This window comes from Uranotaenia lowii, chromosome 2 (genome assembly GCF_029784155.1).
Source record: "Uranotaenia lowii strain MFRU-FL chromosome 2, ASM2978415v1, whole genome shotgun sequence".
Classification (NCBI taxonomy): domain Eukaryota; kingdom Metazoa; phylum Arthropoda; class Insecta; order Diptera; family Culicidae; genus Uranotaenia; species Uranotaenia lowii.
In genome coordinates, this window is record NC_073692.1 from 6332366 (window position 1) to 6357665 (window position 25300).

A 25300-nucleotide genomic window follows, 5' to 3' on the forward strand; every position below is an offset into this window, starting at 1 on the left:
TTTCTTGATGAAGTGAGGATTCGACTTGCGATATGATAGAAGACGATGGAATTATTTCTGAAACCTTGGCCATAGTCAGAGCAAAACCATATAAACAAACCATTCTGGTTGCGGGAATTGCGTGGAAATTTCAAAGATAAATTATGTAACCCCAAGGAAAATGACACACGGATTGATGATTTTGTTGTATAACTTTTATTTTCTTTAGCTGAAATAATACATTCTTCCAAACTAGAATAGAATTAATAATAGAAGCGCGAAAAAAAACTGAACGGATAATCGAATCAAAAAAATCAAGCCTTCGTAGAATCAAGTTCGACCTTCACTAACATTAATAAAAAGTTGAGTCTAGTAGCTGAAATATTAAACATGACGATGATGAATCTGCCTGATTTTCGGACAACATTTCTCATCACTCATCAAGTTGACTGTTTTCTTCTATACTAACAGACGTTCATAATAATTTGATTTACATCGCGGGTGAACGTGAATGTAAAAAAAAACAGATTCTGATCTATTGGGTTTACTTGAGGTGTAAGTTGAGCTTGTTGATGAATTGAAAGAAATTGAAGAACCCTTTTCTTCGAGGAAAAGTTCAAGTCTAGTTATTTTTAAAAGATCACCTTTTCAACCCCGACTTGTCCGGGTATTTGATATCAAAATTGGGAAAGATCCTATCCGGACCGGTGGTCCGGCTTTAATTAGTGAAAAAATACCCGTTTTTTGGCAGGATTTTTTCACTTAGTTTACGATATCGACAAAATATTTAAATTAACTGTTAAAATTTCTTCATTTTGCACCCAAAATCGAAATTGTTTGACCAAGTTTTTTTTTAAGATTATCTTGAACCATTCTTGGCTCATAAATCGATTCAAATCTGCTGATGTGTTCCGAAGAAAAAAGAATTGAACTGTGTTTCTTTTTGATGTTGGTTAATAAATTTTGCCAGGATTTGTCCAGGTTTATAGTTAAAGTAGCTCAGATTAACCCGGCCCGGATACATGTGGGAAAAATCCTGGTAATGTTAACTTTAATTAAAGCGGAATTGTGCAACATCTACTTTATCAAATCAGAACCGAACAATTATGTGGTAAAATGATTTCGGTTATTCGAATATTGAGAACATTGAGAAAATCTAAAATTGCCATGAAATGATGACAATTTTAGTTCGTATTTTTTTGCGAAAAATGCTATTGATGAGAGATGCTGACGGCAGATGTGTTTAATTATGTATCTCCTTCGACTTACTGTCGAAATGTCCCTGGGGCCCACTACTCGCTACTCCCCCCTACAAACATTCTGCTGTGCACTGTTCTCACTGAAACGACTTCCATTTTTTCGTTTTCATACGATACTATAAAGGTTATTCAAAAAAAGATTAGTTTTGACGCTTATGACGCCATTTTGAGCACATTTAAGCCGCTTCGTGATAGTCGCTAACTTCGTCATAGCTACTGTAGTCGGCAGCACTGCTCGCGCTGCTAGATATGGGAAGGTTTGAGGAAGTTTCCAACATATGAGAATACTGAAAACCATTTTGATCGGGATATATCGCGTTTCCGAAACCCGGTGGCTGTTGTTGAGTCATCAGACTCTGCAGGAACTCATCGTCCATAGCTGTATCGTTGAGTTCCAAAGTTGGAAGTTGCTGATACGGAACGCTGAGACCATTCGTGGCTTCCAAGTCCAAGTCCAGCTGCGTGCTCGAAGCCAAAGAAGAAAGCGCAAACGATTGATTGAATTCGGGCAGCGGACCATTCGAGGAACTATTAGATTCACTGAAAGTTCGATTAGGATAAATTGTAAACGTCCTAGGTTCACTGGTTTTCTTATCTGATGGCCTAAACAGTTCAACTAGCACCTGTAAAATATTGCAATAATAAGCACTAAACCAACTAATAAAAAATGTTCGGCTAACCTGCACATCGTTTTTTATATCACTGTTGAGGTAGGGTGGAGTTTTGAAGGTTATGGCCACCTGTTTGTGTACGTTGGATGGTTGAAAGTCAGCGAAAGCTTCCCAGAGTACCAGTCCTGCGGCAGATTTTTCGAAAAACCGTACCTGAATGTCATCTCTGGTAACCCTTTCGCAGGTCAAAATTATTGTCTTCCCTCCAGCGGCAGGTGCGCTTACACTACTAAGCTGACAGATTACCAGCTCCTCCAAGGTTTTCTTATCGAAAATGACATCGGACACAACCGGTTCCAAAGGTCGGCTATAGGTTGAAGAGATTTCCAGGAAAACCTCAAAACACAAACGAATCGCACTCAGCTCATGATGATTCAAAGAATGACTATGATTGTAGCCCTCTGAAAAAAAAACAATTACTATAAAATGTTTTACCAATGGCACATACAAATGTGTATACCTTGAAACGGATCAACTCCGAGCTCTTGCCGTTTCTGGATTGCGTCCGGAATCAGTTGCTTCTTGATGCATTGGATGCCCAGATTGTTGAACGAATAGTTCAGTCGACAGTCTTCGATAACGTTCTGATAGATCCCGTCGCTACAGTTCCGTCCGACGAGTCCATGCGGATGAACCCTGTACGGTACGCCGGCCGTAACACAAGACACCCGGACCTTTGCTCGACCGTTGAAGCCCACCACTCGAATCGTCGGGAAACTCTTGAGCCGATCGCTGTACCTCACGCCGGGAATCGATCCGGCACAGCGACCCTCGCACTCATACCGGAACCGGGTGGCCCGCTGCTGGGGTTGTTCGATGATCTCGATTCTCACGTGCGATGGATGCGGTGTCAATTCTGTGAATGACCGAGATGTGTAATAGAAAAATACCCTAGATTTATTAGACAAAATCGTTAAACACAGAAAAAATCTGTTGATATTTAGATAAAGTAAAACTTCAAATTTTGATTTCAAGTATTTATTTAAACTTTTTTTTATAAAAAAAAAAACCTTTTAAATACCTATATTTTTTGTTATTGTCAGAAATTTTAAATGAAATTTCAATATATGGAGCTTACTGGATGATTCTTTAGCTACACATCTGCTCAAGACGGTTAAGCAGTTGGAGTATCGAGAAAAAAGTTATAACGCCCCAAACAGAACGTTATTTTTTCGTGAAAAGAAACTAGCAACACTGTCAGATTTTCAGAAATATTAGTTTTACAAGATAGATATTCATTTAAGAGCATTGAAATGTTTTGATAAAATGAACTTCATAAGATTCTCCATAATTTGCAAAAAAAAAAAGTTATAGGATTACCAGAAATTTACAGTCACCAGTTGCAATTGTTTTGCAAAAATTAAACTAAATTCAGGTAGAACTGACTGTTTCTCTTTACATTTGGATTAAGAACAAATATGAACTTTTTTTTTATTCAATTCACATTTTGAATTCAGTTTAGGCATTTCCCATGGTGTTTCCGTTGAAAAAATCCATGCCATTTTTTTAAATAAACTGAAGCTTTCAACACTCTCTTAACCGCGCGCTCGATTTCTTGACTATGACATGGCCAGTTTGGTACATCAATTGCTCGGTTTCATCAAATGATAATGAACAGGTAAGTGGTGATTCATAAACGTAACTACACCAATCGATCATATTTTCCAAAGTGTTAGCCGCCTCATTGATAATTGGAGTTTTCCTTAGTCTAAAGAGGTATTCATTTTTTTGAAAATTGTAGAAATGCAAAATGTATGATGTATGTATGCATGAGAACCCACCATTAGCTGATAGGTCTTTCGACCCGGGGCGATACGGAAAGTCTCGATCGCATATTCAAACACTGTTCATGCTTAACTCATCAACAATAATTGCAGCACTACCAAGGGGTCCGTTACCACTGGCTTGGGACAGGTTTGGATCATCTCACTCCCTTCAAACTGTTCGAAACAAATAAAGAATCCTGGAAAGGTACTTTATCTCCTTACACATGATTCAAAATTTGCCGAGATACTCCAGCTGGCTTGAACCCACAATCCATTGTATATCAGTTTTCCGTTCGAAACACAACCTCCGATATTTCGGCGGAGCTCAGATCTATCAGTGGATGCCTTTTGCTGGAAGCAAATTTTATGAAATGCATGGCTATTATCCCACAAGCCCGTTTGAAACACTTCCGGCAATCAGAGATTCAGTAGACATTCGGTTACTCCTTTTACACAACTTCGAACAATTTATAAAAAAATTTCTGTTTAAAACAATCATTTAACTAAAACTTTCACGGACTCGAAAAAAAACACGTGCGCTGCCATCAGGACAACGCCTACTCCTCCCAAATTGTAGAAATACAAAATCAAAAGACATTAAACATGTTCGCATAATAAGCTTATTGTTTGGCAACAGAATGCTAAAATTCATTTGCTCAAAGAGATGCAAACAATTTGCAGCTTGGTTTTGAAAAAATCTTAAAATCTTTAATCCTACTAAGCTTGATCCAACATCATTTATCTACTTTGTTTTTTTTTTCACTTTTCGTATACATTTTTGGAATAAGAAATTTATTAATAATAATTTTTTGAAAATTAAAAAAAATCACATTTTACCCTCTATTATCATATCAGATTTATTTTAGCATATTTGAAAAATCGGGTCATATTTTCAATCAAGAGAAAACAAAACAAATTGTGCTCCATAGCAACATTAGGTACACGCACAAAAGTTTCAGTAGGCTGAAATTACCACGCTGAAAATGAAAATTTGAAATAAAAGTGTTTTCGTTTTCTCCACTGGCACGGGGAAAAGTTTTTTTTAAATAAACCAACAAAATTGTCACCCGGGGCGATGCAAATATATGATTGCTACACTCACCCCCCACATTGACATCTTCTAAGGGTTGCTTGAGGTTCAAACCTCGAGCAAAAATGGCGGACTTGAATTAATTAACGAACGCATTGACAGCAATTAGGGCAAAACTTGTGGATAACTATGGATAACGCTATAATTTGTTGCGTTGCAACTTATTTTATATCTATATTTTTATTCTATTTTGGCAATCTCAAGGTAAAAATTTCTAGGTAGCAAATGAGGAAGCGGCCCTGTGGATACGGATTGAACTTCACGATCCGACATCAAGAGGTTTACCAAAAGTAAAGATGGCTAGTCGAAGTAGCGTCCATTTCAACCGTTGAGAAGAAATGCTTGAATTTCGCGCGCGATTTACAAGCATTGTCTTGGCAGGAACCCGAAGCCAACCTCATAGGGGGAGGCAATCGGGAAACCTTCTTGCTAGCTGGTGACCCAGGGGTCGCTCCCTTAGACTCCAGACGCTGATCGGAAAAGTCGCCCGTTGAAATCGAAATATCGTATTTTTTTAAACTCGTAGTCGTTGTTGAAGTGGAAGTTGTGTGGCCGTATCGGAAAACCCAAAAGTCGTTGGCAATCTCCGACGCTGTTGTTCCGCGCATTCGGTTCGGTCTAAACGGGGAGTCGGTTAGTGGAAGTGCCTACTGGTTGTCGAACCTGGTCCTTGGAGGCCAGTTGAAGGTCCGCGCTAAGACGCTGAACGTAAGGAATCGGCGCGTCGTCGGTAAGTCATTTTTGCTTTTGAATTTCATTTGCTATTTTTTATTTTTCCCTAGAGATTGCCAAACCTTCAACACGAGATTCGCGCAAATTTAAATTGTCTGGATGGCGCTTAAGTGCCGACGATAAAGTTTGCGCCTTTTATATTTTGTTAGTTAATTTCCAAATCTTGCTAGTTAATTTCCAATACGTAGCAAATTTTCTGCGTTTTTTGCAACATTCGGAAAAAAAATTTTTAGTTAAGACACGAATATGAGGTTGATGAAAACGGGGCCCAGTGCTATTTCAGTTAATTTCTGGTTTAATAATAATACGTAAATTGTATTTTGAAGCTAGTGTTATGTCCCTCAATATTGTCAAAAGTCGATAGGCCCTGGCTTAACCTCAATTGAAAGCTCCGTGTATTTGCAAAGCATGCTTGCATACCCGACAAAATAGTAATAAAAAATTTGAAGTTTTATTTAGAAAGGCAATCAAAATCATTATTTTCTCAGTTGATGGCCATTTGATTCTGTTGAAAAGTGCTTAAGATTAAAGATTTATTCTTTGGGCTCATCGGAAACTACTTTTTGCGTAACGTAGCGGTTGGCGCTACTCTCCATTTTATGAAATAACAGTTTTCTGAAATAGCAACACCTTCTCTTTTGAGATGAGGTTACACTTTCTGATCTCTTATTTGAAAAGAAGCTGAAGTCTTCCAATTAGTTGTCTAAGATTACTGAATCTCTTAAACTGAAAAATCGGCCCCCACAGAATGTTGAAGGTGCCCTGGCAGGACTCTGCGGACTTTATGGGAAAAGGGAAGGTATATTAGTCGCTTGAGGTGACTCACGTTTACTTAAAAAGAAATTTCATCTGTGGAACCGAACATGATGATCGTCAATTTATAAATTATCTAAAGGAAATTTCTTGCTTCAAGGTAGTTCAATTCAAGACAGAAACATATAAAGAAGTTTATCCTTTGAAATCTGACTATGTGGAATTGATTTTCCTCGTACATATGTATGTCGCTAAAATTTAATACCAATAAAAGTTTCATCGTACAAAAACATTTGTGTTTTCGAGTTTGTAACCAACGGTTCCCCAGACTGCTCAGCCGAGCAAGAACCCCCCTCTAAGCCTCAGGGTCGGCACACTCGATAAGTTTTCGGAACAAGGAAACACCTTAAATGCGCATTAAGAAATCCCACCTTTATTTCCCTATCTTGGGGTACACACAAAAGTCACCGGACCTCTCCCTAGATTAAGCTGGGTTGTCCTACCTTAGGGTGGCGTCTTACCGGTGGCGAGCTGGTACAGCCGAAGCACGTGGGCCAAGGAAGGGCTTCTCCCCGGAACGGATGCCGGAAGGACCCCTGGAACGTGGGTCACCGGTAGGTAAACGGGTCACTGCTGATACTGCATGCACGGCTTGCCCACCTCTGACGTCCTGGCCGTCGGTTGTTGATGGCTGCCTGATTGCACTACACAAATTCCGAACACCTCGGGGGGGAATTCCGGTGCAAATGGTCGACACACGCGGTCAGTGTACGGGCGGTCGAAGAGCCAGGCCAGGTGCGGCACGGGCCTAATGACGTACAGCAACGTTGACTGAGGCCGGTAATCCGACCAATGGGTTCAAGCCCTACAATGGCCAGCACGGGTAAACTGATGCTGCCAAGGTGGCGCGAAGGAATGAGCCCTAAACGGCCAGCACTGGTTGACGGACGCTGGCACGGCGAGATGGTTTTCCAAAGCCAAATATCGGGGTCCTGGATGTTCGAACGCTCTTCGCAGCTGGTTGATGGCGTTCACAGGATTGTGTGGCTTCGTCAAGATCTTCCATCTAAATGAAGCGGATCTTGCATGCGGTCTTTGACCCCGATCCAGGTCAAAGGCTTTGTGGTGCATCCATGGATTCCTCCCATCATGCCCTCTTGTCATTTTTAGTAATGGTGCTACCAAGGCGTACAGCACCATCTATCCGCCAAATACGCTCCCGTTGACCTAATCGCGCTGGTTGGTGGTGCGCTAGGGAATGTCAGGTGGTCCTCCTCGTTGCTCACTAAGGCACTTCCTTGCATGGTACGCGCTTTTATCAAAGATCCCTACTGAACTAGGCAGTACAGGTTATGCTGGTTACACTCTCCTCCGGCTCGGGTTGAAAAAATATTAGCACGCTAATATTTTTTCATATTACCACTTTTCTGAGACGCCGATCTAAAGTGTACCTCTGAACCAGACACTTGACAGACCGAAATTGACACCGCACAAGGTTTTTTTTAACGATAAGTTGTTCTCAAAGTTATCCAAGTTTTATAAGAGGTCCCGAGATATTGACGCGAGAAGAAAACCAATTCTTTAGTGTATACATGGGTCGGGGTCATAAGGCATCATCATTGACTAAGTCAACTCCACGCTGTTTAAAGGCCTCGGCCTGTTACTGACCATCAACGTCTTCGACTCCGGTCTCCAGCGACCCATTTCAACTACTTACTGACCAAAGTTCGTGGACTCATAAAAAATACGTTTATAATATCACTCTTACCCAATCTAAATCTACAACATTCATTTTATTTAAGAATAATCATGCACGCAATAAATTAAACAGTGATATAAACCCCTAAACCTAACGCAAGCAAAAAAAAACAAATTAAAAGAATTAAAAATAAATAAATAAATAATAATTAAAACAAGCCACACTAATAAACGGTGGATTCAAATAACTGATTCAAAACGCTTTGAAATATTTCCTCATTTGCTGAAATGTATCTGTTCTGAGAACTCATTTGATTGCATTTGTGGGAACGGGAAAGAACAGTGATTGAAAACGGAAAAATGAATTGGTTTTTTTTTCTTTGATCGAAAAAGGCTATACCCAGCCAAAAGCACTTTGGTCTTTGATTCGTGCGCACATGGATAGGCATCTAGGAGGAGCAGCCGAAAAAAACCCGGAAAGTGGTCCGATTTCTTATTTCTGAATGGACCTGTCATATCACCACCTATGGCGGCATTCACGAAACCGGACTTTGAAGCGATTATTGATCAGGTGAGTCCTATGGAGAAAGTGAAAAGTGTCGGTTTCATTTAGCTAGTGACGCAGTTTTTCTTTGACGAATTTGGTTAGGTTTCAAGGTCACGGTCGAATTCCTTTCCGTCTACGCACACCAATTCACTAAGTGTTCTTATAGTCTTCGTGGTTTATTGAACCAATTAGCTCTGTGCGGTAGCGTAGCAGCATAATCCTTGTTTTTTTTCCAAGAAATATTGAAAAGTAGATACTTAGTTTTTTTTTTAATTTTTGCATAACACAGTTCCAAAACGCTTTAATAATATTATTTTGTTTTTTTTTTGCGGACCGTTGACAGATGAGATCGAACTGAGTTGGTTCACCTGGCTAAGTTTACTTGTATTATTTTGATTGTTTCCTTTATTTCTTTCTAGGCATCCCGGTTTGTTTCATTTCGAAGAAGTGACTGCTCTTCGGTGCTTCTTCTTAGGTAAGACATTCTCAAAACGACTCGCACTATTTTCTCAACTTTGCCTTTACATTGCAGGCTCTTCACTAACCGTTTTAATTGTGATTTTGTTTGGCCCGCCAAAGTGGAAATTCTCACCCGGAAGATTTTAAAGGAAGTCACGGATTCACCTGCAACCTACTGCAGGCAGCTAACCCCGATGCTGCTCAATTGCTGCCCTCAAGGAAGGACTTTCAATAGGAGGCTTTGGCCCAGAAATGACTGGCATGAATATCCAAGAGGAGTCACTGAAGCCAAAACATAAACCCACCTAGTGTTCCATGTAGACCTTTGGTTGAGCATATCTGGCAGGGATGCCATCCGTCCTGTTTGATCCAAAACGTGCCTAGCGGATGGAATCGGCAAGATTCGCTGCTAAATCATATTCGCAGCCCGAGACGAAAGCACAAGTGGGGCATATGGCCGACAAATGTGGCACTGAGATCCATGCTATCCAGCAGATGTAATCCGACGAACCTGGTGTTCTATAGCAGTTGTTTGCAGGTAAACTTCTTTTTTAATTAACTATAGCTTTTCCTCGAAAAAATCTTATTTTGCTTGTATTGTTAGATAAACCATAAACGACTGGAATGTTTCTGCAAATATTTTAGTAGACCGTTAAGCCTTTAACGATAAAGGGTGCTGTGTGGTTCTCATAGAGCATTGGGCAACCTAGCATAGGCTCCTGCAGAATTTCTGCGGGCTATTTGAAATTATTGTTGAATCAAATAGTTCATTAATTCGTCAATAGCGAGATACATTCTTATAATGGTTTCAGATCGATATATTGTCGATCTGGATTTGATTGATAACGACCTTTTATTGTGATTTCTCGTGGCTAGAAGTGATTATGTTCATGGTTTTAAATCGGCAGCGGAAAAAATACCCAACGATTTTCCCATTAGATCAGACACCCCATATGAACTGGTTCCATGTTTTGACGTAATCACACATGGGACGTATTGTGGTCCTAGCTTAGCATTGAAGTTTTTACTTGCCGCTGATTGTCGAAATGCTCTTTTGAAGACCCTTTGCCCAATAGTAAAAGTCGGCGAAGGCCGTTTATGTCGCAAATCGTACCGGGTTTTCGTACTGTCATAACATTTTCTAAGGTTTTGCGTAACCAATTCGTAGGTACGACTGCATATGGCCTTTAGCTTTTCCATGCGTTCTGTTTCGTCTATCTGATTCTCTGGATCAAATCGATAATCGGAGCCACGAGTGTTTATTTCGTGACCAAAAATCACTTTGTGCGGGGTAAACTTCGTGGAACTATGCACTGTATTATTTAACACGAATGCTATTTCAGATATCCTCGTATCCCACTGGCGCTGATCCAACCTAACGTAGGACCGAATCATAGCGTTTATGGTTCTGTTTAAACGCTCGGCCGGATTAGCTTGGCTTCTATGCCTAGCATTAGCCCAGTGTTGCACTTCATACTTACTAAGCAGATCCTGAAAATCTTTCGATTGGAAAGTAGAAGCATTGTCGGAAATTATAAACTGGGGAACAGCTAATTTACGGAACCACTGCTCTTCCAGAATATTGCATAGACTAGAACTAGAAATCTTCTTCACCGGTACAAGCATGGAATATTTAGAAAATAAGTCCATGACTACTAACAAATGAGCATTTCCATGCTTGCTCCGGGGAAGTGACTGGATATAGTCCATGCATATAATCTGGAAGGGCTTGGTGGCCACGCGCTGCTTCCCCATCTCCGGAGCAGTCGCCACCGTTGAATGTTTAATTTCCTTACAGGTACTGCAGTTATTAATGTATCGTTTAACATCGGCATTCATTTTCGGCCAGTAGAATCTCCGCTTTATTTTTTCTAGGCATTTTTCGTAACCAATATGGAAGTTGTCGTCATGCTCCTCTCGAATAATACGTGGGCGAGAAGACCTTGGTACACATTCTTTCCACTCAAATCGGTAGTCGAGAACATCCGATCGAGCGGAGACAAATTTGTACAATTTTGCAGAGTGGATTTTAAAGTCCATGTACTTTTCGGGATCCGACTCAACGACTTTGTACAGATTTGCATACCATTTGTCTTCCTCCACATCAACAGCTTCTACGGACCTGGATAAAGCATCCGGAACGACATTGTCTTTGCCTTTCCGGTGCTTGATCTCCATGTCGTATTGCTGCAATGTGATGCTCCACCTACTGAGCCTTGACGACGACTTCCACTTGGCTTTCAAGATGAAAGTGAGTGCGGACGAATCCGTCACCAGAGTAAATCGCCTTCCTTCTATGTAGCCGCGGAATTTTTCTATGCAGCGGAGGGCGGCGAGGCCTTCCTTTTCCGCTGCATGGTAATTTAGTTCAGCGCCTTTTAACTTCTCAGAATGGTAGGCTATCACCCTCTCCTCACCATTCTGAACTTGGGTTAGGATCCCAGCTACAGCGACGTCGCTTGCGTCAGTCTGGACGCTAAAAGGGAGAGCAAAATCTGGGTTGGCCATCACAGGAGCTGTGATGAGCATCTCCTTGATGGCCTGAAATGAATTCTCTGCTGCATAGTTCCACTGGACTCTCTTCGGTTTGCCTTTGAGCAAATCTGTCAGAGGTCCCGTTAGCTGGCTGAATTTGTCGATGAACCTACGGTAATAGTTCACCATACCGAGGAATCGACGCAGTGACCTCACCGACTTCGGGACCTCATACCCCAGGATCGCTTGAATGCGATCCGGGTTAGGTCGCAATCCTTCGCGGGAAAGAATATAGCCCAAGTAGGGCAGTTCACTGCAGCAGAAATTCGATTTCCCCAGATTTATGCTTAGGTTGGCGGATCTCAACCTTTGCGCCAGCTCGGTAAGGCGCTGGATATGTTCCTCGAATGTGTTGCTCGCCACCACAATATCATCTAAGTATACAAAGATAAAGGGTTCGAGGGCACCGTATCCGAGAACCATATCCATCACTTTACTGAGTGTACTAGGGCTATTGACTAGGCCGAATGGAAGGGAAGAAAACTGGAATAAGCCTTTTCCAGGAATCGAAAATGCTGTGTATTTCCGACTATCGTGTTGCAAGGGAACTTGTAAAAATGCTTGCGTTAAGTCGATAGTAGACAAGTATTTAAATTGCCCTAGGTGGCTCAAAATGCGATTCTGATGCGGGAGAGGGTAAGCATCACGCTTAGTGCGCTCATTTAATAGTCGAGCGTCGAGGCATAGCCTCACCTCTTCTGTGTTCCTCTTTTTGACTGGTACTACCGGTAGAGCCCAGTCTGAGGTCGATTTCTCTATGACCCCCTCATCGAGCATTTTGTCCACCGCACGGTAAATTTTGGCCTGAATTGCTGGACTCCAAGGATATGGGTTCTTCCGAATAGGACCCGCGTTTAAAAATTCGTCCTTAAGTTCAATCTTATGTTCCAGTAAGTGTGTTTTACCTAAAGGGCCATTACCTGCTACCAGGAACATGCTTTTGACTTTTTCTAGCTCTAATTGTTGTTCGTTACTAAATTTCTCTTCTACTTTTAGGATATCCTGAACTTGGTCCTCAACTGCATCTATTGAACTTTCGATGGTTGGCTTGATATTGAATTTCTGCCAGAAATCAATTCCCAGGATGCACTTTCTGTTCAGATCTGGAGCTATAACTACAGGTAAGATTCTTGTTTTTCCGTTAAATGTAATTGGGATTATGCATTCACCTGCGACCTTCAAATTTTCTCCCGAAGCTGTTTTCAAATTCAGCTTAGAGGGCTCTAATTTTAATTTTAACAAAGATATTATTTTTAACCCTCCTATGCCTAATATGGTTTTAGCAGCGCCACTATCTAGGAGCCCGATTACCGAAATTCCCATAATATCGATTTTCGCGAATGGTCTGGGGTCATCGCTTAATGTGATGAGCACCGTAGCAATCTCCTCACCTTCAGCTATGCTTCCACTCACTCGCGAATAGCCGAGATTATGTAGAATTTCTGGTACATCGGCTTCTTGAGGTCTTGTTGAGTTTTGGATAAGACTGGCTCGCCTCAATGAGCAGCCTTTTTCCCGTTTTTTACTTGGCAATAGGGACATTCGGGAGATGGGAAGCCCGGAAAACCGCACGTTTTGCAAAACAGTATAAGCTGCTCCCGGCAGGTCTCAAAAGAATGCCCTACAACATGGCAGTTGAAACATACATTCCGCTTCAGTGGAATGTATGCATTCACTACACGTTGCAGGGCATTGTTTCCGCTTGGCCCAGCTACAGGTTCTGAACTGTTTTGCGAAACGTAGTGGTCACGATCTTGGTTTCCTTCATCCCTCGGTTTGTAGGCATTTTGATTTTTGTTAGCCCTTTCGTCTTTCCAAAAATCTTTTCTATTCTCATTATAATTTTTTTGTTCTGACCTGAAATTTCTATCTTTTCTTCTATTCATATTCTGGTTTCGATTTATGAACTGGTTCCTATATTCTACTCTATTTCTATTTTCATAATCATTGATGGTTTCTGTGTACTGATCTTGATTTTCGTATTCAATTTCTTCTATGTTTGAATTTCTGTATTCTCGCCTGCCGTCACGATTTTTGTACATTTGCCAGTTTATGGCATCAAACTTTTTTCCAAAGTCCTTCATCTTGGGGATGCTATCCACATTGGCGGCGAGCATCGCAATTCGAAAGTCTTCTCGAGTATTTCGAAAAAGGCAATCAAATTTTCGACGCTCGTCCCACGGGTTAGACATTCCTCGAAAAATTCTGACCATGTCGAGGTAATAATCATGGAACTTTTCTTTAACCCCTTGTCTTCTACTGGTGGCTTGTCTTTCATAGACAAAGTCCGCATCGTACGGAACAAATTCCGATTTCAACTCCGCTACTAGATTGTCCCACGAAACCAATTCTCCTAGACTATTCGCATCCATGAGCCACGACCTTGCCTTATGAGTGAATAAATAATGGGCGTTGTGGAACAGTTCATCCCTGGAACAGTTTTCTGAACGAGCCATGAATTCGACCTCGCTCAGAAACTCATTCAACCTGCGGCCATTATCCATTCCATCATAGGTTATCTTCCACTTATGGATGGGAAGTCGCATGGCATTCCCTATGAACCTCTCAGGAGCTATGTTTTCCTTAAGGTTTGCTTCTGGCATTTTTATCGGTTCTTTTCTAGGGTCATCCCTTATGGAACTAAAGGAATTTTGAACAGAACTGTTCCTCTGCTTCAACCAATCCAAAAAATCTTCCGGTTTATTTTGATTTTTTTCCTTCGTTGAGGCAGGTGGTTCCTCCAAATTGTGGGTGTTTTGAACTGTGTTATACTGTGTTTCATTATCTTGGCTTGTTTGATTAGCTTCTAAAACTTGTATACGCTGTAGCAATTGGTTTACCGTTTGCATTAATTTTTTATTTTCATCTACCAGCCGTTCAACATCTTTATTTGCCACGACACTTTGCGTAGCGTGATTTACGTTTTTCGTTCTAGGTGCAATTTCTTCCTCTACTATCTCTTCATGTGTATCGTTCTGATTCTCCATGTTTGAATCAATTTCCGGGCTTAAATTAATATTATTCGTACGTAATTGACCTAAACTGGCGTTAATAATATCCAATTCGGCCTGTCTTACTTCTGGCAGAGGCGAGGAAAGTGAAAAGTAAACCCCAAGTAACTTCAAGCATTCTGATGCAATATCAGCCAGATTGTTCACATCTTTTTCGGCGTTGGTTTCGTTTCTGAGACGTTCCAAGCGGAAAACTATGTGAATCAATCTGGTTTTGAACAGTTGACTTGGTGCACTTTTCCTTCCTCGCTTCTCCAGGTGGAGTTTCATATGTGCTACCTTGTCTCCACACACCTCTAATTCATCATCTATTGATGTACCGGTAGATATTAATTTTTTTTTAATATTTGGATCTTCTTTTTCTCTTTTCAGGTGTATACGAAGCGCACGTTCACTAAGCTGTCTTTTCTCCAACCTGTCGATGTTGCGAATGGCCAGTTCGTATTCCAATTCATCGATTGTAAGGTGCGAACAGTTCATGCCATAGTACAACACATGTAGATGGGACATATCCATGTTGATAAATTTAAGGTAAACTTAAGATAAAATATTTACGAATATAAAAACCAATATATAGAGAAAAACCAACCAACTTAATACAGCGAAATAAATAAATTTAGAATCTAATACAATTTAAAATAAATACTAGTTAAATTGCACAATTCAATGAAAAACTATATAATTAATTAAATTCTAAATTAAAATACAAATGCTTGAAACTAATTCTAAATTGGAATAAATAACGGAATGTGTAACGGAAATACAAACACTAATATTTGAACTAATTTAGAATCTAATGCACAAACACAGTATGAATACTTTAGATAAGATAATTTAAACTTTTTTGTTTTTGCTTAATAAATCGTTTTAGTTTCTGGTGTTTTTATTTCTCACACAAACAGTTCCCACAGCAATCAAACGTTTAAACAACTTTTAAATTAATGAGACAAAATAATATTTAGATAAAAATTTTGGTTTCTGTTCGCTGTTAACTTGCTATTTTTTTTTTTTTTCAAAGCGTACTATTTCAAATTGGATTGGAAGATCAACATTTATATCACAGATTTAAAGTATTATTCAAACATTATACTGATTTAAAAAACGAATATTGAACGATACAAAATCAATCATATGGCTCAAGACAATTAGCTTGAAGAGTGATATTATACAATCAAATTACATGTGAGTGTAAGTTGATATTTAAAATTTTTGTTGAAACTCACGAAATGGCTGGTTTCAACCTTTGTGAACAACCAAGACCCCTATAAATCTGTTCAAACTTTTGTGTGGGTGGTAACTTCTCCACTCGCTCTCGTTGGCTTTTTTTTTTGTGCTAATGCCAACCGATCTGCCAAGGTCTCGGGCGTTTTCCCAGAGACTTCCAAATCAGTAGAAATTGCGCTCAAAGAGTGTTCCCTTGCACTACCGAAAATATACAAGTATATTTTGAGTTGGGCGCCAGAGTGTAACCAACGGTTCCCCAGACTGCTCAGCCGAGCAAGAACCCCCCTCTAAGCCTCAGGGTCGGCACACTCGATAAGTTTTCGGAACAAGGAAACACCTTAAATGCGCATTAAGAAATCCCACCTTTATTTCCCTATCTTGGGGTACACACAAAAGTCACCGGACCTCTCCCTAGATTAAGCTGGGTTGTCCTACCTTAGGGTGGCGTCTTACCGGTGGCGAGCTGGTACAGCCGAAGCACGTGGGCCAAGGAAGGGCTTCTCCCCGGAACGGATGCCGGAAGGACCCCTGGAACGTGGGTCACCGGTAGGTAAACGGGTCACTGCTGATACTGCATGCACGGCTTGCCCACCTCTGACGTCCTGGCCGTCGGTTGTTGATGGCTGCCTGATTGCACTACACAAATTCCGAACACCTCGGGGGGGAATTCCGGTGCAAATGGTCGACACACGCGGTCAGTGTACGGGCGGTCGAAGAGCCAGGCCAGGTGCGGCACGGGCCTAATGACGTACAGCAACGTTGACTGAGGCCGGTAATCCGACCAATGGGTTCAAGCCCTACAATGGCCAGCACGGGTAAACTGATGCTGCCAAGGTGGCGCGAAGGAATGAGCCCTAAACGGCCAGCACTGGTTGACGGACGCTGGCACGGCGAGATGGTTTTCCAAAGCCAAATATCGGGGTCCTGGATGTTCGAACGCTCTTCGCAGCTGGTTGATGGCGTTCACAGGATTGTGTGGCTTCGTCAAGATCTTCCATCTAAATGAAGCGGATCTTGCATGCGGTCTTTGACCCCGATCCAGGTCAAAGGCTTTGTGGTGCATCCATGGATTCCTCCCATCATGCCCTCTTGTCATTTTTAGTAATGGTGCTACCAAGGCGTACAGCACCATCTATCCGCCAAATACGCTCCCGTTGACCTAATCGCGCTGGTTGGTGGTGCGCTAGGGAATGTCAGGTGGTCCTCCTCGTTGCTCACTAAGGCACTTCCTTGCATGGTACGCGCTTTTATCAAAGATCCCTACTGAACTAGGCAGTACAGGTTATGCTGGTTACAAGTTTAATGTCGTTTAGTTTCATTTCAACGACAATATCGCGAAACTTTTACAGATTTGTGAGTAATTTATATGGGATTATATCCGTCCATGAAGCAAAACTAAATGAGGGCATTCAAATGAAAAATTAAAAAACTGATCAACAAGCATCTATCGCCACATAAATATCCACATTTGATACCATTTTCTTTATAAGTTCTCGAGTTATGAAGAAATGGGACTCAATTAAATATTCCCCTTTTCCTTTCCAGAACAGGAGAGGGCTTTAATTTCCATAAAATGTTTCCGGAATCATCAAAATTCAAACGTATGAGTGTGGTACAAAGAATCTGTGTCTGTGCTGTTTTTTTCAAAAAAAAAAAACAATAACAAAATCTTTTAGCAATTCTATCTCATACTAATGAACAATTTTAAAATCCGATGAGTTGGCCTTGAATATAGCGCCTATACTAACTCTTGAAATTAATCAGAGACTAAATTCACTCTTCCAAAACATTATGCGGGAGAAATGGGAAAGTTTTGGCCATCGATATAATTAATCAATCCTTCGTGACTGTAACCAACCATCTATACTGACACAGTAACCCGAACAATTTAAATGTGTCGTTATAGAAACGAATCATAACGAAGAAAAATTCATATTATTCGAATATAAAACGAGCACATTAACAAACTGTCAGGTTCCAAAGCGCAACATAATTTGAAGAATCGTCTTATTTGTACGAAGATTTCTGGCGCATTCTTATGCGAATCTCACTTCCTTAGTTGAAATGATAAGCTGCAATAGAAATAAAAACCCACTGCGCTCCCCGCTGCTCAGGTTAAAACTCCAGGATTGGAACATCAGTTCAGAAAAAATGAATAAGAAGAATCATAGAACGAATTGACCAAGTGTTGAAGTAGGAAATGTGTTTCTTCTTGCAGCTGAACATTCAACAATGTCAACTGCTGGGGGTGGATGAAAACCACGGAAAATCAGGTCGGCACATACAATGAAACATACAATTATTAGTCACTATGCTTTATCCATTAATCCCAAGAAAAAATCACAGTTTCACAATTGCAAAGAACTTAAACTTCAAAAGTTTAATTTCATTGCGACACGGAGCGAAAAAAAGGAACACGTGTCACAACAACAAGCCATCGCCTACTTCTCCTTAAGAATCTAGGGTAAGTGTACCTAAGACAACGGCTTAAGGAAGCTTTTTTCATTAATTCAATAGAATTGCCTTGCATGTTGATTTGAAACTGGTATTTATTCATTAAACTTTATTTCGAATACTGTTTTATGAAACTATGTAGGAAATAGATCAATCCATTACGTACTTTTGAGTCAATTTATGATTGATTTTTCTCATTCAAGTTCCTCCCTTGTCGTACCAGGTTCCTAATTCCGTCGTACAAGGAGACCGGAATTGTCTCAATTTATTCCACCCTCTTCAGAAATACATTTAAAATTTTGCGGTTGCGGTTCATGCAATTAGCATCAGCTTACATCGAACGGATCAACCGCGCAGGATAACAGAAGAAGTTCTCTCGAGTAACCAGTCGCAATAAGCTATGAAACTAGGATAGCTTTATTCTAAACAGGTCTACCATTGCTTGGCTAATGCATCTGCAGGCAGTAAAGTATTATACCTTCTATTCAATTCTACCGAAATTGTCTCGAACTATTCCTCCCTCATGAGGGATAGATTTGAAATTTTGCGGTTGCGGTTCATACAAATGCGATTATTTACTTCGCACGGATCAACCGCGCAGGATAACTGCAATGTTCGAATGAGATCTAAGTCGCAATAAAATGGACTTGCCAAGAAATCCCAAGGTAGCGTTTTTGCATCTAGGTACAATTGCTTGGCTAAGGCAATTGCATGCAGCACAATATTAGACCTCACCAATTGAATCCACCTTGCAAATTTATTTTGTACCAACACACTCTCCAACGGACAGGGCTGCCATGATCCAGGATTTGTCTGTAAAATGAAATTTTATAACATTCAAACAGACATTTTTCACAAATTACATGGCACAAATTTACACAGTAACTGCATATATTTAAAGAACATCAACATTTTTAATAGTACTAAATGTTTTTCTACGCAATGAGACTGAATAGTAAGACATTTGAGGAGAGGCAAAATCACACTTGCGTTTTGTCAACATGTGTATTCTTATACATGTGGGAACCCTGGCGAACGATATCGACACAAAGCAACGCCACGTTGATGCTGGGGTGCCAGGTGGTTTCATCAAAAATCAGGACAACGCGAAGTTAAAAATCAGGATTATTCAGGACATCTCTTGATTCATGAAAATAATAAAGATTTCTGCTTACAGTGCATAAATAAAAGCGCAATACAGGTGCTGTAAACGCCTTGATTTATGCTACAACAGTACGCAGCTTGTTGGCTAGCCGGTAGTTCATATCGAAAAACATTATTTGAATATCATCTGAACCGAAGATTACCATCTGTTAAATGGGTTTAACTATTTTATAACCTAAATATTCGATTTTCTCATAGTTTAACTACTAATCCGATCATATTTGAGAAGTTTTTTTGAAAATCAGGACAAATCAGGACATTTTAGGGACACATTTTCAAAAATCAGGACAAATCGAGAGTTTTTGAAAAATCAGGACAGTCTCTCGAAAATCAGGACAAATCCTGATAAATCAGGACACCTGGCACCTCTGCGTTGATGCGTGTAATGGGCATTAGACTGGTTCAGCTCATCTATTCAAGTTTTTTTTGCGAGCGAAAAAAGTTTTTGCAAAAATGTGTTTTTTCGGAAATTGACGCTTCGTTATTCTAACATTTTGTTGTTTGGGTTCAAAATTTTGGGAAATGACGTAGAGTAATCCAACTGAAATTAAACTTTTCGACTTTTTTCAATCAAATTGTAATATGTCAAAAACGACAAAACATCTTTTGTTGAAAATTCACTGAGAATTTATAAAAATGCAACAAACATGAGTCAAGTATTAAAACTTATATGGTAGAAATCATAATATAAGCGGGTTTGATTTTGTTGAATTTTGAACGACTATATGTACAAAAAATCATATCTATCGATTTTTTATCCAAACTTGTATTGAGATCCAAACCAGAGACTCATGAACTCTTAGTTCAAAGTTTAAATGATTCATTCATCCGAATTCTCTTGTCATTTTGACCTTCAACGGGAATTTTTTTCATCATTTTTCCATGCATCGTAAAGATTCAATAAAAATCGAGGTTTTCGGTCAAGGAATTGAAATTTTTTCCTCGAGTTGATCCCCATTTAGAGAATTTCTGAAAACTGGAGAAGTTTTAGTTTTAGTTTTCAAGCATCTCTCAGTGACCATTCTGTAGAGCAAAGCGTTTGGTCGTATGTGCGATATTGCAGTTTGAATGCAAGAAGCTTAAAAAGTCTAATTTTCAAATAATTGATGTATCTCAAGTTTCAAACACTTGAGAAAGGTTTAGTGTCATCAGATAATAGAACCAAAAATAATCAAATATTAAAATATGAAATAATTTTGAAGAAACAATTTCATTGGAGTTGAACGTTAGAAATGTGTAAAGTTGGAGATATTCTTGCGTGCACTCAAACGTTTATTAAATTATGCACGATACTGTTAGTAAATAATTTGTAAAACACCAACCACTAAGCTAAAAAATCCATCAATTCTTTGTTCATTTGAAACCATGCATTATAAGCAATGCTGAATACATTCAAGTAATTGATCAATATAAATAGACTTTTTGCACTTGTCTCTCAGCGCATCAAGTTCCTAGCTTCAAAATAAACAAAATTACTGTTTTGTGTTGTGATTACTTAGAAATCCATTATGTTCATTCTCTATGAGTCCGACTGTGTTCAGCAAAAAATAGTAAAAATGAACCGGTCTAATTCCAATTCTTGCAAAACGGTTTCCTATTCCTGTCGCAAAATTACGACGAATTATGGAGCCCGAGCGATTCGATTTCAATCGAATATTAACAAATTTATATAGTTCAGCTTAGTTTGAAATCATTTTTCTAATTTTATTTCAACAGTTTTCTGTCGAATTTTATGATTTTGATCGTTATATGCATTGACAGGAAGCGATAAAATAAAGAAACACGTTGGGGGGATCACTAAGTTCGTTTTACAATATGGCGGAGTGTATGTATGTATGTATGTATGTATTTCTACCACCCAGCTAGCAAGGCACAGCCGGTAGTAGCGAGCAACTTTTGCTTCGTAACTTGTCCAAGATTCATCAACTATGAAATTCCAAAATGACTTTGAGTGGACTATTCCAAGGGAAAAGAAATGTAAGCAGAGGCACTTACATTTCCAAGTAAGGAAAGGGATAAAATTGTCTCCACCGAAAGAACAAATTAAAATTATATAGCGTTTGATTCGAGCCGTTATAAAGCTAAGCGCTCCACTGGGTGGGGAGACGGACCCGCCCTCAATCCACGATCCCTTGCTGGTGAGGTAGCCCAATGCTCTCCTCAAGAATCGCTTCATTTGGGTGCCCGGATGGAACCCCCCAATACCCCAAAATGTATTATAAATTTATAAGCAATAGCAATTAATTACCTAAGAATGTTATTTGATCGAAATATTTTGTTTAATTATTCTAGAACACCTTAATCACAATTTTCACATTCCATATTTTGAAAATTTTACTAATTCCTTAGTTTTAAATAAAAAAAGCCAATTTTTTTAAATATTTATAAATTACCAATGTTATTATTTTCAAATATTCGAGTAATATTTCATTTCATTTTCCAAATTTCAGTTTGTTTCCAAAATTAAAAAAAAAATCTTTTGTTAAATTTGCAATCTTCAATATATTCAAAATTATCTTACTATCCAAATTCCATATGATTGATTTTTTTTCATCTTCTGAAATAGATTAATTGGCTTCAAAAAATATTAAGTATAAAATTTCTTGAATGTTTCTTAGTTTTCAAAAAAAATAAAACGATTTAAAAAATTCCAATTGAATGAATTTCTAAAAATTCCAATTATTTAATTTTAGAAGTTTAAAAATTCCTTAAAGGAATAACCAAAATCCAATGTTTTAAATTTCCAAACAATCAATGATTTCAATTTCAATTGTGTATTCTTCCGATTTTTTCCGCTTTGATATGAAAAGCTAGTCATGTTCTAAAAGAAAACGAAAAAAAGGAACAATCTCACCAGCTTTCATTTTGCTGCATCAATCTCTTGTCACATCCTCCTTAAGAAACACACTATATCCACGGACACCATGGGAGAGTAGTTTAGCGAAGACACAAACCAATATTCGTTAAATTAGTATGGTGTAACGCTGTGACTCGTTTGTAACGTTCGTTGAATAAAGTCTCTTAATACGCGAAGCGTAAGCTTTTTGAACGAAAGCTTTCAAATCACCGAACACTTCTTTAACGCGACGCCATTTCGGAAATATTTTTCAACTAAGCCATAATACGCGAAAACATTATCAAATCACATAATTTCATAAGTATTTCACTTTTTCCACGCACTTCACAATATCACAGAACCGAACAACTATTCAATAGGAATAAATACATCGTATTTCACACGTTAAAAGTAAATTTATATCACCGATTTCGGAAACACGACAAACACGCGGCAAAGTTGCCAGTCCCCCCGTTTTACAATATGGCGGAGTGCATCAATAATTCAATTCACTTCGCGATTTCAATATCAAATAAATTAAGAAAAAGTTTTAAAAGTGACAAATTTGTGATAGAAAATAAATTCACAAGCTTAAGTTTATCATGTGAAGTAGCCAGTTAAAGTGGAAAGTGATTTTTCGGCTCTGAAACATGCATTCTTGAATTGCGACGAATCAGAGGGATACGACGGAGGAGGGTACACCTACCCTACTATTAAACTTTTCAACAAAATTAGTGAGTGGTAGGCTACTGTCGCGCAGTTAGAAATTATCCCAATATTAAAAGGTTACAAGTTTCTTCCCGTGAAAATAAGAAAAGTCTGTTTGGGGCATTAAAATCATTTTCTCGCTCCTACCGCTTCGCCCTCTTCGGAACTGGAACTTCATCTGCATTGCGTGAGAAAAAAATATTCAAGAAAAACATTTTCCATACAAAATTTCAAATCAAAACCCGGGTATCTAAATCTCATTTTGAAAATCTGCAATCTGCAAATCTGTTTTTTCGTTCGACCAAAAGTGAAACTTTATACACTACTACCCAGTTTTCACGTCACAAAAAAAACGATCACATTCTTGAACGATCAATTTTTGACCGTTTATTATTCTAAAGCCATTTGATTGGCCCCTAGAATGAAAACAGAGCGAAAATTTATAAAAAAGTGATTTTACGTCACGGTAGAATGTGTCTATTGGGATATTGGGTTATGAATACAATATTCTTGTCTTGGCAACGGCAAGTTCCCCTACATCTGTGTACACATTGAGAACCAAATTGCTCAGAATCCTTCATAGTTATTTTTCAATAAGCTCATGAGATTTTTTAAGCTTTTCTAGTTTCTAACTGAATGTTTCAAGCAAAAACTTAACTAGGACTAACATAGAATAGGAACAAGTGATTAATGGACTCAATTACGAGGAGTCGTTTGGTCAGCATCATTTGTCACTGTGCACATCTGCAGCACTACCACGGCATCTAGAAAATGTTTAGCGTGAATTTATCGATGCTATTTCCGGTAAATTTAAGCAGGTCCAAGCTACTACCCGAACCACTGGCTTGCCCCGGCTTACGAACAACAACCCAGAGGGGGAAACGAGTTTTCTGTCTTCATATTCCAGGAAGCAGTGACCGGCCTACTGCGATTGTCACCAAACACAAAGATCGCTACTTGCCTTGCGTGCTGCTAAAATCTCTAGCACGGAACGCGTTAATCGAAACGCAAGGCTAGCTAGATTTTTTTTAAAGTTAATCTGTTTGGCGATACTTTATGGCTGACTTCTGGAAGCGGCCTAATGCAATGTTTTTTTTTCTCTAACGCGTTTCGGGTGAAAACATCCATTTAGTTAGACGATCTCATCACAGAATTTTATTGGATGCCTACTCTGCAGACTATGATTGAACGACCTGTTTCTCACGCGTGCAGTCGGTTCCCGATAAAGGGATTGGTTATTCAATTAACATTTTTCCATTGAACAAATTAACATGAAACAAATAGACGCTTTCAACGCTTCCTATTTTCAATTTCACATTTTATTACTTCACCTTAGTATATTTCCACGAAATAAAATATAATGTTTGAAAAGAAAAACGAACAGACACAAATGGAATCTCAGTGAACCTTTATATTTATTTGAAGAGATCTAATTACTTAACCTTATCGTACATCTTTCGAGAATATAATGGCTTGCATCTTGTAAACGCTAAAACCACTAGCCCACAGGAAGAATACTCATGGCCTCTGGCTTAGAAGATTGAACGCTTCCTCTAGACCACGGTTAGCGACCAAGAAAGTTGTAAAATGAAAGAACTACTAAAGTGTTAAATTTCTGTGAAATTCTCCTAACGACCAGTATTAATCAATCGTTTTTAAATTACACTTCTTCAATTGGAGGTAACAACAAGGCGCTTCATTGAATGTTCACCACTTTTCACTGATGTTCATATCCGAATATTTCTTTTCAGAAACATCTAGTCTTCGCTTTCTCTAATTCTTGAAAGATAATTCCAAGTTTTCTACTGTTCACAACACCAATCACTGTTTGTTGAATTTTCAAACATAATTCAATATGACTCATTCGATTTTAAGAAGAATTATCACTGGAAAAATTTTTCACGGCTACTTGAAACAGTAGCAAAACTTTTTTTAACATTTAAAACTGTCACAACATTTACCGTGATACAGGGGTTGCATATCTACTGAGATGTATGAGTCACGTCACGCCTCTGCAATACCCGCCGCTGTTGGTTGGAGGTTGACAGGTAGGTACTCGACAAACTGCCGTCCGATCGATTCAACTAGCCAGTGAGAACTGACAGTGACTTCTAAATCCTGAGCCGAAAGCAGCACGATCATTCTGAATCACCATGAATAAGTTGTTTACGGTTGCACATTTCTACGAGATGATCTCTCACTGAAAGTAAGGATTATTTATGCAGGTGAATTTGGCATTAAGTAACAATTGATGGCTGGTGGTTTCCCGTATTTCAATTAGTTTTTCGGTTTTCATTGATCTTTGGCAGAAAAGGACGACAGATTGCGTATTTGAAGATCGAAAGCATAATTTTAATTTAACAAGTTTAAATTTTTAAAATTGTAAACGTAGTATTTTTGGAGCAGGAAGTGAG

At 39.1% G+C, this 25300-nt stretch overlaps 1 protein-coding gene across 1 annotated transcript; it reads right to left on the reverse strand.

Annotated features, from left to right (window-relative positions):
* Positions 1-261: 261 nt before the first annotated feature.
* Positions 262-24968, reverse strand: LOC129749484 (embryonic polarity protein dorsal-like). The gene is made up of 4 exons (XM_055744459.1): positions 24848-24968; positions 2370-2765; positions 1919-2310; positions 262-1861 (listed from the first exon to the last, which is right to left on the reverse strand). Exons 1-4 carry the CDS (start codon positions 24864-24866, stop codon positions 1415-1417), a joined length of 1254 nt encoding a protein of 417 aa, XP_055600434.1. The 5' UTR covers positions 24867-24968; the 3' UTR covers positions 262-1414.
* Between the last annotated feature and the right edge of the window lie 332 nt (positions 24969-25300).